This window comes from Natrix helvetica (genome assembly GCF_964273705.1).
Source record: "Natrix helvetica genome assembly, chromosome: 4".
Classification (NCBI taxonomy): Eukaryota; Metazoa; Chordata; class Lepidosauria; order Squamata; family Natricidae; genus Natrix; species Natrix helvetica.
The window spans coordinates 58,246,251-58,267,379 of record NC_138550.1 but is presented as its reverse complement, the minus strand read 5'-3'; the positions used below and the strand labels follow the sequence as shown (position 1 = coordinate 58,267,379).

At 40.5% G+C, this 21,129-nt stretch overlaps 1 protein-coding gene across 2 annotated transcripts in view; it reads left to right on the top strand.

The window, feature by feature from the left end:
• Nucleotides 1–2,504: 2,504 nt before the first annotated feature.
• LOC309391166 (cystathionine beta-synthase-like) overlaps nt 2,505–21,129 on the top strand; it is a 39,759-nt gene continuing 21,134 nt past the window's right edge. Inside the window, exons 1-6 of one of the 2 annotated variants that reach the window (XM_081951334.1) lie at nt 2,505–2,667; nt 13,961–14,171; nt 14,338–14,444; nt 15,822–15,956; nt 17,032–17,111; nt 17,399–17,533. In XM_081951334.1, coding sequence (XP_081807460.1) covers nt 13,966–14,171; nt 14,338–14,444; nt 15,822–15,956; nt 17,032–17,111; nt 17,399–17,533 — 663 coding nt within the window. In that variant the 5' untranslated portion in view covers nt 2,505–2,667; nt 13,961–13,965. Of the gene's footprint in view, nt 2,668–11,812; nt 11,864–13,960; nt 14,172–14,337; nt 14,445–15,821; nt 15,957–17,031; nt 17,112–17,398; nt 17,534–21,129 lie in introns of those variants that run through there. The other variant, XM_081951335.1, reaches the window with a different exon arrangement.

Genomic DNA, 21,129 nt, shown 5'->3' with positions numbered 1-21,129 from the left:
TTTCTCTAAGCATTCCTGAGTAGTTGCTACTCCCAAGTATGCCTTCCCAAACAACCCAATAAAATCATTTTTAGTTACTCTGTTTTGTCATAGGTGCCATAGTAAAGCTAAACTTGTTGGGGTAGGATTATCATAAAAGGATAGCAAGAAATTCTGTGTTGCAATTTAGGGATTAGGGATAGGGTAGGGATAGAAGTGACATGTATTGTTTAGAATATAAATTCCTCATCCAGATTTTTACAAACTCAGTAATCAGAGTTACTAGTTCACCTACAATTGATACCATATTTGTATGCTTTCATTTATTTTATTAATTTACACAGTATATCTCCCTACAATTGAGTCCAAAAACAGTTAATAATATGAATAATTACACAACTGTAGCAACATATTGACAATTTCCGGCCATCATTAAAAAAAACTTTTTCCTAGTAACATTTAGTGGTACAAATTTATCTTCATTATAGAAACTTAACATCAGTGAGACACATCAAAACCTTGAATACTGTTTTTTGGCAACTATCTCATTTTAGCTAGTTCTGAAATGAATGGAACAAAATCCTTCCATATTATCAAAGCTTGCCTAAGCTTTGTTAGTTGCTGGTGAAAGATAAGCTGCCAAAGAGGCAGATTCCTACAGAAAGAAACATGCAATTGATTGCTCCCAGTCCAGAGCACCCTGTAAGCCTTGCTTTTTGTTAAATTTATATATTTCCTATAGGACTCTAAGGAAGCATACTAAAAATCTTTTGTTTTCTTGTATCCTCCAAACACCTTTTGGAGATAGATTGGATTGAAACTAAACCAACGCCTTTCCTAGATTTAGAGAATTTTGTTCTAAAACAAGACTAAGACATTTATAAACCTGGGCTACCTTATTGGGAGTGCAAAAATCTGGGATAAGACTGCTACAACAATGCGAAGTCTGTTTTTCCTTGTTGCAACCTAGTGGTAATTCACAAACTATTATAGATTACTACGTGGCAATTTCCAGCAGATTGCCTATTCTGTGGTTTGTGAAATGGAGCACAAGGAAAGGTGGGAACAGTACGGTATTATCGACGTACATTTAAAGAAACGGTTGCTTGAACTGCGTCCAAGGATGAATCAGCAAAGGAAGAAACGGGTCAGGCTTTCGTGAAGAAATGAAGGAACCCGTCATGAGTCAGCACAGACTTACTAGCGAATCGCCGAGCTGTGTAAACGTAATTGTAGACGGAGATCACTCTTGCGCAAAAGCTCCGCTTCCTCAAAAAACGAGCCCGAGGCTTAGGTAGCCCTTTTCGGAGAAGGCGAATTGGACGCCTTAAAATAAACCCTTGGGGGCGTCTTCTGATTGGAAGAAGACAATAAAAAACTACAATCCGCATTCCTCGCTGCTGGTGGAGATTAGGGGAAAAAAGTATAGGGGAACACGTCTGAAAATGTTAACAGCAAGCCTCGGGCTCTGATGTTTAAGAAACAAACCTCTCGCTCAGCAGACCTTTGACGCTACCTCACTGGAGACTTAATAAAATATACTAAAATGGCTATATCTGCAAAAAAAATGGCAAATAGGTGGAACACTGTAAATGATGGAATTTGCTACCTCAAGATGAGGTAAAGACTGTCAGCTTGGATGACTTTAAAAGGAGAATTAGACAAACTTCTTAAATCAATGGCTACTAGTCATAATAGGTTCATATTAGGTACATAAGGCCTTGAATATTAGTTGCTTTAACATCCAAACATCCAATCAAAGCATTTGATTGAATAGGTTTTGATCCAGCAGAGGTGAACTCTCCTAATATTTTTATGCTTGTATGTGGCTTTTAATCTAATATTTACCGAAGTGTTTAAAAAGCCATCCAAATAATATTTTTCCAAATATTTAAATATTTTTATCTTGTCTCTCAAAGTTCTTGAAATGCCTAGCAATAGTACACCAAAATAATCTAAACAGGTAAAGAAGTGCATCGACCATATCATTTAAATCAAATACAAGATGGTGCTAATACCTGTCTCCTAAACTCCTGGTGGTATTTGATGCATTAATGAAAGTGTATAGATCCGGAAAGACATTATGAATCCAACATTCAAGTTCAATCGGGAACTTCTGAGCAGGGCATCCGAGAAAAATCTCCCCATTAGCTTTCTTACGGGAAGGACCAGTATTCATAATCGACAGGAGAAAAGGCATATGCCGAGTTATTTAAACATTGTTTGCCTGTTGCTTGGCTTGGAGGCGCCGTGGAAATATGCCGTAAATTCAGAGTAACTACGAAAAACTGAGTTCCACCTTGTCTCAACATTGTCTCGTCTGACGAGAAAGCTATATAATCCCACCCCACACCCACCAGAAAAACCAATGGCCCTCAATCACTGCCACTCTACAATTTTCATGAGTTTATACATGCACGCTGTGCAAGCCGAACAAGCAACGCGCGCACATTGCTGCGATGAGGCAGTACCTTCTCATTGGTTATTCTCATTGGTTATTGCCCTTCACGCCCTCCTTCCAGCCAATCACGGCTTACTCTTTCCCTAAAAGATAAGGTGGGTTGGGAAAGAGCTTCGCACACGCTGAGCTCGGGTTTGGCGGTCGGCCGGCGAATATCTTCTGGCAGGGGAGCGTTTTCCATCTACCGCGGGGAATCTGTTATCCCTTTTCTCATTTTAATAAAGCAAGTAAGTATTGGTGGTGCAGTAATATTACAAGGAAACACTTATTTATGTAATAATTGAGTTTAGGATGGGGCTCCTGTGTTTATCAGGGCACTAATAAAGTACAATTCCTATCCCTAGTTCAGCTGGTAATTCCTACTCTTGCCGGTGCTGCCTAAGGCTGGTAGAAATGGGGAGTATATTAACAGCTGGAGGCGAGTTTCCCTACCTCGTAGTAAAAGTACCAGCCCAGGAGCTTATTTCATCTAATAAGGGGAGGGAGGAGAGAAATAGTGAGATGGGGCAACTGCAGCTCTAAATTTACAGAGCTGGAAAGTGGAGAAGGGTTCTTTGTTCAAGAAATGCTTGTGAGAGACCTCTATTTCTTCTCCTCCACCTTGTGGTTGCATCATCCTGTAGTAGGACAGGTGAGTGTGAAGCAGAATCTTGAGGAAAATGTAGTGGCATTCAATAAATGTTTTAATTCTCCTTTATAGTGTTTCCCAAACATTAATTCTTAATGAGCAGTGACGGATTTAGCATGCTAGAAGTTCTACTTTTCTTGATGACTCCTATATTTCTGCTTCTCTTTTTAAACTAAAACAAGCATGTAAATTGAGAGCTAGAGCGGTGTAATGATGCATAACTCAAATGCCCTGTTTGTGCATTTCCCAGGTGTATTTGAGGGACCTCTAGCTCTGAAACAGATTGCTTAGGTTGATGCAACATGGTTATGATTATTCAGAACTAGGTTCTGAGTTCATTGAGTTAATTTTTACTATATGTAGCTTGGGGTATATACCTACAGTTTAACAATTGATGAGGGTTTAGTTCAGATTTAAAACATGTGAGATTAAGTTACAGTCACCTGTCTCCATTGATTTAGCTCACCTTACTGCAACCAACAATATTGGCACACTCCAGTGCTCTTTATTAGGCAGGGTCATCTTGTGGGACCTAAGAATCAAGCCTTCTTTGTCATAGGGCCTCCTTATGGAACAGGCCTTTCAGCATGATCTTGTTTCTCCCCCTATATCTATAAAGAAAGTGAGATCTGCCTTTTTTTTAATAATATGAATTTATCAAACAGATGCCGAATTTAATGGTGATATTGAGTTATATAATCTAATGTTAATTTGGATATATAATACTTGTAAAATTGGGGGCACATTCAGGGATTCTTAGTCTTGAAACAAACAAACTTTTTGTCAAATGTGACAAAATATACGTGACATATGCTAAGTACATTTCTTAATTTTTTAAATTCCTGTAAAACAAAATAAAAACAGATCCCTCCTTGGATTCCTTTTGAACCAAAAGAGCAAATCTCAACATGAGTGGAACAGGTAATAGAAATGTTGCATGGGATTGCAGGGACATGTTTTAAAATGATTAAGAAGATTTTGGAACATAATTTTCAAAATGTTTAATATGAAGGGATTTAATAGCATCTACCAATTTGGTGTGGCAAGGGGTTGCGTGCCATACCCACCCTTCAGGCTAAATGTCAGTCTTTCTCAGCTAATATGCCAATGATGTGGTTTTGTTCTCTGCAAACTACTCTCTGCCAAGAATTTAACATCTGTCACTCTGCCAAGGAGTAGTAAAGTGTGGAAGCTAGTATAATACTATCTTTCAAGTTATAAAGATAACATAATTATGCATAGTCCAACTATTTGTATATAAAATGTTATAAATATACTGTTCTGCACAATTGGTTTCTTTTTAGTAATTGGGAATCTTTAATAAGCATAGTATTATCCATAGCATTCTTTTCCATTTATTTATTTTTATTAGTTGGATAAAATCACACAGATCAATGAAATCCTTTTTCTGCTCTTTGATAGATAGCAACATGATGCTGTTGCATGATCTGTTCATATTAAGTTTATGGTCCTGTCTGCATGTATTTGTTTGTTTTATCCTGCTTTTTTATTAACTTAAGGAAGCATGCATACAAACTACTTCTGTCTCCCATTTTCCCATAACAACAAACCTGTAAGGTGGATTGGTCTGAGAAAAACTGAGAATTGGTCCAAAGTCTCCCTGTTGGATTTCATATCTAAGGGAAGACTAGAACTTAGTCTTCTAGTTTCTAGCCGAGTAGCTTAACCACCACCCCCAATTGACTAACTCTTTTAAACCTTGTACAGTTAAAGCAACTTTGGGTTGAATTATAGTAGTTTTAATTTTAGGATGAATGAAAGTATACCATAGACACCAGAGTTCTTTTTACACTCCCAATAGGTTATAAAAGTAACTTCTAGTTCTGACCTCTTACTAGCCTTTTTGGAGGAAACCTAGTGACTTCCACTCTCTAAACATAACTATCAAATAAATACTGATGAGTATTGTACATATCCCATTGCATCTGCCTGTTTTCTCTCATCTACACATAAAAACTACCTCTCCCCCAAATATGCCTAGCTAGAGTGGTGGATTAGGAACAGAGAATCTCACGTTGTGAATCCATCACAACCATGGAAACATAGTGATTGATGTTAGATTATTCACTTTCTCTCAGCCCAGTATATCTCATAGATACCACATGGTGTAAGACACTAGTTGAATTTGTTAATTCCTCATCACTTGTGATGTTTGACTGTATTCCTTATATCAGTATGTCTGTGGCAAAACATGTTGTGTAAACATGCCACTCTTGATCCTAAAAGTGCTAATTCTACTCTAGAAATTTATTGAACTATTACCAAAATGTGTAAATGAGCAGCATTCATGGGAGTAAGAAATTTAAAAATGCAAATATGTAGAAACATGCCAGTTAGAGTACTGCGGTCTGGATATCTCTGTCAGTGAATGTGGGAAGTGGAAAACGAATCCTTTATTTTGAAGTCTATCTCTGTCTGAAGTTTATGTCTGAGAACTCAAGATGTTTGTCATTTGGTGACACTGCTCTAAGGAGTAATGAATACATTTTGGAAGCTGTGAAGAAGAAACCCGTTTACATTGAAAATACTAATAAATTTCATGTTCATATGAGCATACATTGAAATGTAGGACAATTCATTTGCATTTGCAAAATGACCTTGTAGCATTAAAGACACAGAGAAGAATTATGTATCTTTATGTTTCTCATCTCTGCAGATTCTGCAGTTTGTTCTGTGTTACTTATTCTTTCTGCAATTCTCCCGAGTTTATTTTCTCCTACTACTAATAACAGCACCAAAAATCTTAGATTATCTGCATAAATAATGGCAATATTTTTGTTTTCACCATTCCTTTCCTTGAGTATATCATTCTTGATTTTTCTGGGGGGAAATCAATTTATTTGCCCAATTTATTGGGCAAATAAATTGATTTCCCCCCAGAAAAATTGAATCTGAGGAGAATTTTAAGTATTGGGAACTTTGACAATGTTTCTTTTGTCTAGTGACTGAATACTTGGTAAATATTGTGTTCATTTGGAAATGTATATTAAGCCTCAATAGGTGTGTCTTAATATGTATTTATATACTTAATACTAAGTATGTCTTCTATATCTTGATTATGATTAATAAGTTACTTGAAGTATATAGGTACACTTGATGTTTGACTTTAAAGTCTTTGTTTTTTTCACTTCTCTCAACCTGTGTCTCACACTGAGGAATGGACTAGAGTAGTGATGTCGAACCTTTTCAGCACCGAGTGCTGGAATGCATGTGTGAGCCGGAGCCCCGGAAACTCAAAGACCAGCTGGCTGGTGCGCATGCATGCACCAGCCACCTAGTCTTCTAGCACACACATGCATGCCAGCCAGTTTATGCTCGTGCGTGCGAAGTGCCGGAAACCCGAAGACCAAGCATGCGCACAGTTTAGAAACTTCAATTAGGAGAAACTGAATTGTATTTGTCCTTAAACAATTGCATTGACTACCTGTAGTTTTCTGGGCAAGCATAAGTAATTGTTATTTCAAGCCTTTGAGAAAATGCCTCTCAGCACTCATTAAAGCTGTATGTATTCAGGTTCCATCAACCTCTCTGGTGGAGACTTGGAACAAAACTGCCTTGGTTGTCACTCCTGCTGAGGAATATTTATTTACATAGGAAAATGGATAGATCTTTAGGAGGTCTTCAGGAGAACCATACACCTTAAGAGGGTTTTTTTTGAGGGGGGGTGTTATTTATAATTGGAAATCAGACACTGAATTATAAAAATGTGAAAAAGAAACATGAAGTATCATTTACACCAGGGGTCTCCAACCTTGGCAACTTTAAGACGTGTGTACTTCAATTCCCAGAATTCCTCATCCAGCAAAGCTTGTGGACTTCTGGGAGTTGAAGTTCACAAGTCTTAAAGTTGCCAAGGTTGGAGACCCCTGATTTACATTATGTACATAGACCAATGATTTCTGGTTATTAACAGAATTGAATAATCGTATTTTCCTATGTTTTTGCCCCCATCTGCCTGTAGATGTATATATTACCATAATCCTGTTCCTGAAGCTATGCTAGTTTTTTCTAATTACTAAAATGCATGTAGTTCAACTGTTCATTCCATAGATCCATCACTTCATCATAAAAATGCTGTATTACTTGGAGCAGGGAGAAGAGGAAGAAGATGCTCTAGATCAGCGATGGCGAACCTTTTTTGGCTCGTGTGCCACAAGTGGGGGGAGCGCAGGAGGGTCGTGTGTGGGCGTGCTACACCCATAATGCAACGTGCGACACCCCCCCAGTGCGTATGCACGCACAACATGCGACCCCCCCCATTTTTACATGCTTTTTTCACCTTCCCCAGGCTCCAGAGGCTTTATAGGAGCCTGGGGAGAGCGAAAAGAGCCACCCCCCCGGAGGCCCTCCGGAGGCTTCAGGGACCATCCGGAGGCTTCCCTGAAGCCTTCGGAACGCTTAAAACCACCCTCCGAGCAAACCGGAAGTGACTTCCGGTTTGCTCGGAGGGTCGTTTTAAGTGCTCCGACGGTGTCAGGGAAGCCTCCAGACGGTCCCTGAAGCCTTCGGAACGCTTAAAACCACCTTCCGAGCAAACCGGAAGTGACTTCCGGTTTGCTCGGAGAGTCGTTTTAAGCGCTCTGAAGGCGTCAGGGAAGCCTCCGGACGGTCCCTGAAGCCTTCGGAACGCTTAAAACAACCCTCTGAGCAAACCGGAAGTCACAATCCAGTACTATTTTGCCCTACTACCATCTCCCATCCTACATCATAAGCCAACAGCCCACTATAGTTAACTTATTCAGAAACTCTAACTACAGAAAAATATGGAGACCAGTGATCTGGTGACATCATTCAAATTGACACTCCATGTAGTTTACTACCCCTTGCCCTCTATGCAACCAATATCCTGAAAGACTTTGGGCAATCTCTTCATCTCAGATTGGGAGAGTCTGTTCTATACTCCATATTAGTTCACCACCATATATCCTTCTGATCTTGAGATAGGAAAAACTTTCCATTAGGAAGAGAGTATGGCTGACAATCGGTGTCAGCCCCACTATATAGTGCAAATCAGAAAATCAATTCCACTGGAAGACTAGTCACTAGAACTATGCTTTATTAATGTAGACTACAAAACAGAATCTTCTAATTATCCTTTACCTATCAGCCATCCTAATTTCTGAACCATCTTCCCTCTACCTGGTGCAGTGAAGCATGTAGTATAGTGCCACATAGTTCCCAGCTTTGCCTTCCTTGTTCTAAATCTGCTGGAAAGAGGAAATAATTTTTAAAGTCCCCACAAATTCAACCAACCGGTCCAAATGTCTCCCGTCACCACCTCTGATCACTGATTCAGCAAAATCAATTCTGTTGGTGCTAGGCCTTCTAGTTGGTAGATCAGTACTCAGAACTCACGGTCGATGCTGCAGTGGATCCCTCCATGTTAATTGCTTCATGTTGAGGTCTTTGTAATAATAAATTATTTAAACCTGCTTCTAATCATAAGTTTGCAGCCTCATTTGGTTCATAACCTGCCCAAATTCTTTGTACATTTTCTAATCTCATAACTAAAAATATTTCTTAATAGCAACAGATAAGCTTGTTCTGATCATATCACAGCCAAAACCCTTGCATCTTTAACTAAACTGACCAGTCACCAAACAATATGGGAAAACATTGTACATAACATTAGATGATCTAAATGGCCTGTTCCAGTTTTATGATTGTAACATACCGTAGGTTTTGAACATAACACTTGTCAACTCTACGCTGAATAAAAATCAGAATTACTCAGTACATTTATTAATCTGCAATAGAAAGGAAGTTCACCTAAATAATTAACTGTAGACTGCAGTAGTCATGTTTTATGGTTAATATGTGAAAGGTACAAATAATTTCAAACTTCCGACTTTGAGAAAAGTCTGGAAACTCACTCACTTTGTAATAGAAAAGCAGAACTTTTTTAACTTCTCTATTTAGCCTTCTTGCATCATGTCCATCTTGTTTTATTTTTCAGATTTTCTTTTCTTCCTTTCCTAGTGTACACCTCTGCTTCCCCTTATTCTAGCTCTATCCTGTCTTCCTTCCTCCTCCAGTTTTAACATACGGTGATCAATTAATTATGTAAGTGAGCTATTTTATTTTACTAATCAACTTTAGTCAGTTTTATAATTTTATTTAACTACTTTGTTTTGCCCAGGTCTCATCCTCTTTTGGTATGTGGCTTCTGGCATTATACACGCAGCACACGTGCACACATATGCACTATACTTGCTTATATGGACACATGTCAGATGCATATAATTATGCAAAGGAGAAAATCTCCAAGATTTGTTTCAGCTGAAATTGACAACCAAGGTTGACAAGTTATAGAAGCTGAGTATTGTGAAGACTTTCTGTCAAAATTAAAAAATGTATTTTGCGGTGAGATCATTTTCAGCACAGTTATTCTTATGTAAATACAATATAAATTACTTCCTCTATACAGTATTATAAAATACCTGGAAATGGTGCCAGTATTAATGTAGGAATGATAAGCACAGGTAAACAAAAAGGAATAGCCAGATTTCTTTTGGTTTAATCATTCAACAGCATTTAGTAAATTAAGGTGTTTTATAACTTATGGTATATTTTGTTAATTTACAGCTAGTATTTGAAGAATAGCAACAAAAGTTCGTTCAGAAGTTCGATAATATGGAACTGAAATGGCTCATTTCAGTCGTCATGCCCTGCCTTTATTTAATGTAGAATACATATGCAAATGTTTATCTGACCTCTGCTTGAATATATTTAACAAAGGAACTCAAGTGTTTACTTCCTCTTCCTGCCCTCTCATATCATGATGATTTTCAATGGGAATGTTTTTCTGAGCATTCCATTGAAATTTCCTTGTAAGACAAGTTATGGCTTGCTTCTCTGGCAAGATTCTCAATTAGAACTGGGATGGAAGTACTATATCCATCCTAGCCATCCATAGCTGCTTAATGAGTGGTCATTAAAAAAGACCACTTGTCTAGATACATTAACTATCAGCAGTCTGCAGTTACACCTGGAAGCAAACTCTTAACCAGGGCATTGTAATGATACCCAGTTATAAATCTCTAGGCTACCAGGTGATGCTATGAAGATTATTTTTTCAGTGTCTGGAGGCAGTGTGGGTCTGGATAGAGAAAAAGAAGACTGGTTCAGTCTGAGCCAGATCAAGTGTTTGTGGACTCTTTGATTCCCTGATACTGAATGGAATTCTATTCCCTTAGACTGAATTGGTGTGCAATTTGGTCGTCCTCTTGGACTCTTCAGATCCTACAGGAAGAGCAAATGGTAGCCATGACCAAGAGAACATTTGCACAAATCCATATTATGCATCAGTCTGCTAGTTCCTAAATTGGGTGGCCTTGTTGATACTGGTGTCCTGTGCATCTGTATGGACTAGTACAATATAATGTATATGGGACTGTCTTTCAAAACCACCTGGAAACTGCATTTGGTTCAGAATGTACTAAAATAGTACAAGTGGTTATAAGTCCACTTTGGTATGACCCTGCAGCACTATTGCTTTACAAGCTGAACTGGTTAGCTTCAGGACCTGCACTCAATATTTTTGACAGATACGTTAATCAAAGAGGATTGATATAACCCCTTTGTTCTGATCTAAAACAGCTGGCATCTAATATAGCAGTCGGATTCTTAGTTCAAGCAATGAAAGTATGACAAGAACATTTTGTTACCAAACAACCTCTCCCCCATAAAGGATCGTAGTGCATTTTCTCTCTTAATTGCCTTGGATTCTGTTTGGTAAGAATTCTGATGCAAAGCTGATAATCACTCATCTAAATACTTCAGAGAAAAATCCACATGGATTTTTCCTGGTGCTGCAGCTCACCCCTCCCAACTTGACCCTCTTCAGATGTATTGGGGCTTCAGTTCCTGAAAGCACATCTGTGGGTGATCAAAGGCTGTATAATTCTAAATAGCATCTACTTGGTTATAATACACTGTATGCAGGGCCGGATTTTCCTATAGGCTAACTAGGCTTCAGCCTAGGGCCTCAAGATCAAGAGGGCCCTTTTATTTTTATTTATTATCCGTGCCACATTTTTTATAAAGGTTAGTACCAATTACAACATGTTTCATTTAATATATTGATATATCTCACAGCAATGATGTATTTTATTATCTCTCATGTAATTTACAAACTTAAAAATGGGAGGTGAAAGGGCCCCATAAGTGGAATAGCCTAGGGCCTCTTTTCATCTAAATCTGGCCCTGAACTGTATGCATCAGATACTGTTTTAGTACTTGCATTTACCTAGGTGTAAGAATGGAATTACCAAGCATAAAGTAACTGACAAAATGCTTATGGTGCTCATGAAAGTCCCAAGAACCCTGCATCAATGTTTACATTTAGCCTGAGAAACTAGATAATGCCACAAATATAGGAAAGCCTCTTGCAACAGCAGTCGCAGGAAATAAATTGATGACTTTCAGAAGTCCAGATTCCTCTTTCTCACTCTGCCCCATTCCCAATTTCGGTCTGATATGTTCTAAAACTAGGACTGTTATTGTGTGAGGTGGGTGGTAGGAAGAAGTAGAGATTATTTACCAGCCTTCTGGGATTATAGCCAATAGACACTGGCAAGCAGTCTGCTAGGGTGGGAGCCGCAGGCTTAAAAGAGATTGGACCAGATGAAAAGGCTTTGGGGCCAAATTTTTCCATGGAGAGCTAACAAAGCAGGATTAGATTTCTTTACAAATAAGCAGCTGGTGGAGAGGGATCTTTGATGCTGGATTGTATTCCCGTAGTTGGTTTTTCTTCACCACTACCTCCCCAAAAGGTGGCTAAATATATCATGTTTTTTTAAAAGCATGAATATAGCATGTGTTTGACCAGAATTTCTGTATGAGAAACTGTGTCTGTGCGCATGTGTGTGTGTGTGTTTTTCTTTTGGGATGCCCATTGGCCAAAGGTAAGCTGTTTACTTGAGGGCCTCCAGTAGGTATAAGGTGAAGAGAGGGAAGAAGGCATAGCCCCCAGCAATCTACAGTATCCTTCATAGATCTTTCTATTGCTTAGCTGTTGATCAAAATATTGCTCTGCCACAGACTTCCCTATGCTGGAATCTCCCAGAATCATGCTTGGCACTACCTTGTCTTTTTGAATCAAAGTAATGTCACTTTTATCCTGCTGAAACTTTTAATAAATCCTGTTTTATGCAACAAAGGGATTTTTAAATTAATCTCATTTCTGATATTATAGTTTCTACTAAACGTTGGCTGTTTAATTATTTGTCCAACCTATTGAAGTTTTACTGGATAAGACTGAAACTGATCTGAAAGTGGATTTAAAAGTGGCAGGTTACAAGAATGGGAAAAGAGGCTACACTGGACATACAAAGGAAACTGGCTAATATTTTAATAATTAAAAAGGATATACAAATAACAAACCGAAAGAGTGACCAGAATAACTTTCTTATTGGATTTATAAATGAGACTTGTCGAAGAGTTGTATGGGAAGAGATCAATAAACATAGAAATCAATTATTTAAAGAAACTAAAAATAAGGTTTATTAAAAATAAAAGAAAGGAATATAAAATTGGCTTATATTTTTAAGGTTAAGAGTAGATCTGATGTTATCTCTGGTAACCCTTTAAAGGGCTTTTGTTGATTAGGAATGAACAATGAGGCTTGAAGAATTTCTTTACAAAGGTAATCCTTGATTTGCAATCTTTTGTTTAGTGATCGAAGCACTGAAAAAAGTGACTTACAAACCCTGCTCACACTTAATCACCATCACAACATCTCCATAGCCACATAATCAAAATTCAGGCGCTTAACAACTAGCATGTGTATTGGATGGTTGTAACCTCCCGAAGTCACAGAATCGCCATTTGTGACTTTCTAGCTGTCTTCCATCAAGCAATGGTGAAGCCGGATTCACTTAATGACTGTCTAACTCAATGATTCGCTTAACAACTGTGTCAAAAAATAATGTAAAATTGGGCCTGATCCACTTGCTTAACAATGGAAATTCCGGTCCCAACTATGGTGATAAGTCAAGGACTACTTGTAGATAATAGTTGGGATGTGGGGGGAAAAGATCATTAGTTGTATTTTAAGAGAAGTTATTGAAATTGTTTATACTTTAATGAAGGAGAAGGTCATTTAAACACACACACTATATTTTTTTCTTTCTATTTTTTTCTTTTTTCCCCATTCTGTTTTTAGGTTGAATGTGTATCTTTTTAATTGTAATTTTTTAAATAAAATTACTATTTTAAAAAATGCACACATGGTGTGCCACTGTTCTGAGATGTCAGTGCTTTCCATTTGTTGTCAAGGGAAATATACTGAGTGAGAAATGGATGTGTTTAAATGGTGGTGTGCCTGTAAATCTGACGCATTAAATTCATACCTCAAACACCAACAATTTCATGTCTTTCCCGCCCGGATGTTATCACAATAGCCCAATATCTCTATCCTTGCTTTTATTTTGGAACCTACACGGATTCTGAAGCAAGTTGTACCCCACTGGTTACAGGATTATGGAATGTGAAATCAAGCAGCTTCAGAGTGCAGCAGTCTGAGGAACATTGCTTTCTTAAATTTGTCTGATATAGAATTACCTGAAACATTATCCACATAGCTCAGCATTTTGGAAATAATGAGACGGTAGCAAAGCTATATTTAAATACTTTATTTTGTAGTAGTACGTGGGTATAATCTGCCTGATTCAAAATAGTTTGGTCTAGTTATTTTATTGAGCCTTCCAAAGGCCAAACCATTGGATAGTTGCAGGCAAAACAGAATTATAATTTGTTGCCATGTATTTTAGATTAAATTTGGGGTTCTCCATATTTTTGTGCTTCAGTCCTAACGATCGTTAGTCCGGTATTGTAATACAATGGATATCTTGTTTCCCTATCTGGTGCAGGAACAATGCCATCAATCCCTGCTGAAACTGAAATGGATACAGTAACTTGCACTCATGTTTCGGTGGACTGCATACCCAATGGAATCTTGGAGAAGGAATCTTGTAATCCAACAGAAAAGGAGAGGAAGTGGATCCGGCCTGATGCTGTCAGCAAGTGTACCTGGGAGCTTGGAAAATCACCTTCTGAATCTCCCCATCACCACGCTACATTGTAAGTGGTCGTTTGGTCAATAGATTTGTGGAGGAAAGGCCTGTTTGGAAGGTGGCTTTTATTGTAAGCTGGCCATTCGGTTTGATCCATTCTGATATTAGTTGGGGATAATGAACTTTAGGATTGTTTCCTAATAATACTGTGTATCTTTTTCTTTCTGGTTCAGAACAAAGACTCCAAAAATTATGCCAGATATCCTGAAAAACATTGGCGATACTCCCATGGTGCGTATCAACAAGATTGGAAAGCTCTGTGGCCTCAAATGCGAACTCTGTGAGTATTTGTTATAGTGATGGTTATTTGGAATTGTAAACATAAACACGTGCATTCTCCCCATCAGTATTATCAATAAAGGGGCCCTTAATTTCAAAGGACCAACTCAGTTAGGAATTTAGTAGACTTTGTGACTTTCTTGTTATTTTTGAACAATGAAGCTGTTTATGATATTACCGTGCTTTAAGTGCAGCACTTGGAAATTGACCTACAATCCCCTGCTTCTCCAGTCTGTGTATTGCTAGTGAGGCTTAAAACCCTGAATTGTATAAGAACAATTGAAGACGTTGCATGAGGAGCGTATTGGGTAGAAGGAAAACGTCTTGGGAAAGAAGAAAGAGAAATAATGTATTGGTAAGGCCACATTTGGAATGCTGCAACCAATTTTGGTCGCCACAATGTAAAAAAGATGTGGAGACTCTAAAAAGAGTGCAGAGAAGAGCAGCAAAGGAGATTAGGGGACGGAAGGCTAAAACATATAAAGAATGTTGCTGGAATTGGGCATGTCTAGTTTAATGAAAAGAAGGACTAGGGGAGACATGATAACAGTGTTCCAATATTTGAGGGGCTGCCAGAAAGAAGAGGGAGGCAACTTATTTTCCAAAACACCAGAAGGCAGGACAAGAAACGATGGAAACTAATCAAGGAGAGAAGCAACCTAGAATAAGGAGAAATTTCCTGACAGAATAATTAATCAGTGGAAGAACTTGCCTCCAGAAGTTGTGAATACTCCCACACTGAAAGTTTTAAAGAAAAGATTGGACAATCATTGTCTGAAATGGTATAAGGCAGGGGTGTCCAAACTTGGGAACTTTAAGACTTGTGGACTTCAACTCCCAGAATTCACCAGCCAGCCTGGCTGGCTGGGGAATTCTGGGAGTTGAAGTCCACAAGTCTTAAAGTTCTCAAGTTTGGACACCCCTGGTATAAGGCTTCTTGCTTGAGCAGGGGTTGGGCTAGAAGGCCTCTAAGGTCCCTTCCAGCTTTGTTATTCTGTTCTCGGTTTTTCAGAACGAAAAAAGTTCTGTATATGTCTGGTTTGGGATCTGAGCTTACAGAAGAGGATTGTCCAACTATGTGATTGCTTATGGAAGGTACAGGATATTGGGCTAATCCAAATCCAGCTTCAGAATTGATTCATCAGAGGCTATTTGTTTAGTTCAATATTCAATTAGAATATGCTATCTTATCATATCTATAAATATGATACCTATAGATATCTATGTATATGTAGAAATTGGTGCACATGTTCACATATATGCCTTTTCTTAGAATATGGATGGATGAAATGGCATTTGCCAAATCCCTTGTGAAAGTTGATGGGCATCTTTTTCTTGATTCATGTAAAACATATCCTACTTTAATTGTGATATTCAGTGGCCAAATGCGAGTTTTTCAATGCTGGAGGAAGTGTGAAAGACCGAATCAGTTTACGAATGGTGGAAGATGCTGAAAGGGACGGGATTCTGAAGCCAGGAGATACCATTATTGAACCAACTTCAGGAAATACAGGTAAATAAATCCATTTGAACGGTGGTATCAAGAAGTGAGTGGAATGGGATGCACTTTGCTGAATAGAGTCACTCTTCTCCTACCTCTGGCCTCGTCAGAAAATAAGACTAATAACAGATTTTAAAACTGTAAGGAAATGACTGGATACTGATGTGAGTGGGCATTAATTAAAAATGAAGAATGCAAGTCTCAATTCTAATAAAACTGAATACTAAACACCATTGGATTAAGTTGTACAAATACTCAGGAGGAGAATAATTGTTTTGCTTACCGGTTTTTAAACAGTATACATTTCCTATCTGAGCAATGGGATCTAGCTGATTCATAATGGCAGGACATAAAGCATAAACCCTGGAATACAAGCTCTTTGGCAGCATTATCATATATTGTTAGGATGGTCATTTTATACATTAGGCATTCTCCCTATAATGCCATATTTAACTCAAAACAGGGAGAGCTGCTACCAATGCGTAACTGGGAACAGGTAGAGTGATACCACTTTATACCACTTTATTTGTGGTATAAAACTTATTTTCAGAAGTTTTATACGACATGTTCAAACACAAATACAATAGAGTTGGAAGGGACCTTGGAGGTCTTCTAGTCCAATCACCTGCCTAGGCAGGAAACCCTATACCATTTCAGACAAATGGATATCCAACAACTTCTTAAAGACTTCTAGTGTTGGGGCATTCACAACTTCTGGAGGCAAGCTGTTCCACTGATTAATTGTTCTAACTGTCAGGAAGTTTCTCCTAAGTTCTAAGTTGCTTCTCTCCTTGATTAGTTTCCACCCATTGCTTCTTGTTCTACCCTCAAGTGCCTTGGAGAATAGTTTGACTCCCCCTGCTTTGTGGCAACCCCTGAGATACCGGAAGATTGCTATCATGTCTCCCCTAGTCCTTCTTTTCGTTAAACTAGACATACTCAGTTCCTGCAACTGTTCTCTGGTACTATTCCATTAGTACCAGCCAGAAGGATTAACAGGAAGATTGGGAAATAGCTGGAGGATGCTAGGTTGCTTATTCTTGGTATACATATGGCTTTTTTTAAGTGACATTTTTCTTGGTTGCAGGAATTGGACTGGCCTTGGCAGCTGCAGTGAAAGGATACCGTTGTATTATTGTAATGCCAGAGAAAATGAGCATGGAAAAGGTCAGAGCTGTTTATCACCGAGTGATCAACACATGGTTGCATTAGTTTACTCAGGCACCTTAAGTCAGCAATGGTGACTGTTAGAAAGCTAGACTCAACCTGCCATCTTAACATTTCATAAGGTTCTGCATGACTTTTGTTAATGGTGGTAAAATAGTCGGTCTGGAACAACATTTGGTTTTGAATTGGCTCCAAGTCAGTAACCACTTTAATATTCCAGTTGTGTAAACATTGCCTATGCACAGGCATAGACATTTTGGCTAATTTTGATTGTTGTTCTTAAATAGGTGGATGTGCTACGTGCTCTTGGGGCTGAAATTGTGAGGACTCCAACAACTGCTAGATTTGATTCTCCAGAATCACATGTTGGAGTGGCATGGAGATTGAAAAATGAAATCCCCAATTCCCATATCCTGGATCAGGTAACTTATCGAACAAGACAAATGGCTTCACTGTGGAAAATTGTTTCTTTTAATTTATTCATGCACTGCCAATATAAAGCAGGGGAAAATGCTCATATATTAAGAAGTAGAATGAGTGTCAGGGTTCCAAATAGCATCCAAAATTAAATCAGAGTCCAAGCAAAGTAATGCTCAAAGTTCCAATTTATTAAGAGAGTTATTAAGAGTACTGGGCAGTCTGGGCTATTGGGTTCAATCGTCCCTGGGTGGCCCTTTGGCTCTACTGGTGGTAGCGGCCCAAAGCCGATAATCAATTTCCTAACGCCGTCCTCCCACTTTATTGTAGGCGCCCACTTGTCCAGCCATGCAAGCCCCAAGATAATTGATTCCTGCATTCTTGGAGCTGCGATGAATTTGAGGAATTTATAACTTTACCAACTTGGTAATTCTCATGGCTGGACCCCCCCCCCCCCCATTAGCGTTCCATCCACCTGCTCAAACCAAATGGGATGGGCTAGACATATGCCTAGCTGCTCCACAATAGACATGCTGATTAAGCATCGAGTGCAACCTGTGCCCCAACCTCCATTTCCACCCCCGTTTCTGGCACTTGGAGTTTGGATTTGATGGTAAAGGGGCGGATGGGTGCACTCACCATTGGGTTGTCTTCAGTATTCTCCGAGGTGATAGGGGCTTCCCCAATGGTAGGACTCTCTGTCTCCTTTGGTTGTTGTACCAGACGACCCTTCTCTGGAGGCTTTCAGGTTTTTTTCTTCGTCACGCTGACGGGTGGTGGGCACGCTTGTGGAGCTGGGGCTGGAATCAGGCATTTGGATGCTCTGTGACCAAGCTGACTGCATCAGTAGCATTTTATTGCCTCCCCTCCAAGGGAAGGGGGGTGGAGGCTTCTCAGCTCGCTGTGTCTGCGTTCAGCGGCCCAAAGGCCTTTTAGCAGGGTTTCCTGCCGCAGGCTTTCGATGAGGATTAAGATCGTGGTCCAGTATGATTGTAGTGGTGTACCAATTCTGGATTCGTTCTGGGACCTTATGCTGCAAGCTTGCCTCAGTTCGGGATCTAAGGAGTTTTTAAATGTGTGAACTCCCAAACTAACTCCTTCACGGGACAACCAGCCTATCGCAATCCCTGGATCTGCTCTTCTGTTTCCACGTGTTGGGCCACATCGCTAAATCGGGTGTGCATCAGTTGGATGAACCTGGTTGCATCTTTTAGCTGAGAAATCGCCTCCTCATTGAGCTCCGCTATCCAATGTGCAGCCACCCCTTCATTCATCCCCTTGGTTATTTCTTGGATCAACTCTCTGTCGGAAGGTTATTGTGCTCCAATCTGATCAATGTACGCCCAGACTCGATTGAGGAAGTAAGCTAGCTTCTCTGGGGTCCCATCAAACGTTGCCTGAAACAGTGAGGGCATGAGAGCCGGTGGGGCTGGTGGTTGAAATTGAGCAGGCCGTTGGCTGGCTGCTTTGGGTGGTATGCCCCCTTGTTGAGCCGCTCCCAGAAGCGGAGGTTGGGCAAAAGCCTGTTGAGGCATTGCTGGTGGGGCTGGAACCGATGGGGGCCCCAGTCCCTGTAGCTGCCCTAGCCCAATTATCTGAAATGGCATCATTTGCTGAGGGGGGGCAGGTGTCCATTGGTATTGGGCCCATCCATGATCCAGGAAGAAAGTCCACCCCAGTGGTGCTTGATTCACATGTTGCAGCCCAAACATTGGTGGCTGGCTAAGGGGCGAATGTGCCCCAGGTCTCTTTCTGCTGGCTGGATTGAATTCCCCATTTCAGCGGAGAGCCCATCTGCACTCGGGAGGAAGGTATGCTGATGTTGGCTTTACTCCAGCGGCAAGGGATTGGGTTGACTCGCTAGTAGGTGTGTGGAAGAGGCCAATATCACCACTCCAGTGCGTTGCAGAGTCTGCTAGGGAAGGAGAATGTGGGCTGGGCCAGGGTCCATTCAGGTGGTCCGGAACTAAAAGAGCGGGTTGATTCCACTCATGTTTAGCCATCCGAATTGGTCTGGGAGGCCGGTCAGAGAATGACTGCGTGAGGGTGGCTGGGATCTCCATTCATCAGATCTTCTAGCCGGCATCTGCTCTGACCTTCTCCAGTCATGTGTCGGAGCTTCCCTGGCACCCCTCTGCCACTCCAGCTGAAATTCCTTAGAGGTGATAAATCCTGAGGCTTCGTCTTGCAGAGCTAATTCCATCTGAGGGAGGCATGCGTCTGGCCCCCATCTGGCACTCTCTTCCCGCAGCCTCTACCGCCTCTGCCACCTCGACTTCAGCTCTAGAAGGCGCTTAAATGGTCTCGACATAGATAGGCGATCCATCATTTTTTGCCTTCTCTGCAGCTTTCTTTTCTTCTTCCACCTTCCCTGAAATTTTGCACTGCCCAGGGTTGCGTCAGTACTGGGACTCAGTAATCCTAACAGCTTCCCAATCCTGAGATAGCTGATGAAGTATTTTAAGGGAGATTCGGGTTAATGTCAGGGTTCCAAATAGCATCCAAAATTCAATCAGAGTTCAAGGCAAAGCAATGCTCAAAGTTCCAATTTATTAAGAGAGCCATGTTGTCGCATCTGGGGGAAACCCAAATCTGAAGCTTCTTGGTTTACCAGTTGAAAGTTCATGATCTTGCCCCCACACCCTCAAGTCCATCACATGGTCCAATCTTCCACTGCCATGCTGGCAGTTCCACCCATCCAGTTCCGGTCAGGTGCAAAGGTGTAGAGACAAAGGAGGACCTTGGATTCTAGAAAGGAATTTTGTTTTGGCTACATAGCATTTCACTCCGTACCATCCCCCCAATAGAACCGACAAGTAGAATAATAGAAAATGTGGCAGGCCAAAGATCCAAAAGGGAATATGGCTGCAGGCCTGACATTGAGAGGAAAAGGCACTTATCTTACAGGAAGCAGGTAGTTTATTGTCTTAACTTGGATGGTGGAAACATGCTATCTTCTATTATCCATTGATTCTTTGTGTCTTTTCCTGCAGATCATTGTAGGCCAATCACTGCTTAGATTATAACAAATTAATAGGGTGAAACTGGTTGCTGTTCACCTGTTCGACTGATTTCAAGTGAACTTTTGTGCAACCTCTTTCTCTCCGATGGATCTGCTTTATAGGATTTTAGCTATTAAAAAGGAGATATTCTTGCCACCAGGCGTTGGTTCCTGCCGGTTCTAACCGGTTTGCTAGAATAGGTTCAACAAATCTAGCATGCCATTTAGAATCTGTTCCAGTGGTGGAACGCTCCCTCGCTCCCCCCCGGCCCCACCCATCTGGTCGCCGCTTATCCGCTCACTCCCACTGCCCATCCGCACCATACCTCTAAGATGACGGGGACCGGATGGAATGCTGGTGGCGCTGGAGTCGGGCTGCACGTGGAGGAGCTGGCGGCCAAGGCGCCCTGAAGCAGCGCCAGCCAGCATGACCCATAAGAGCCGCAAGGGCGGCAGCGCTGCACCCTCCTCCTCCCTGCCCGTTGCCCAGCAACGCACTGCTGCCAACGCTGCATTCTCCATCTTTTTCATGAAAGGAGATAGCCTAGCCGAGGCAAATGAGCCTGCCCTGCAGCCTCCTTCATTCAAACACATTCGGGC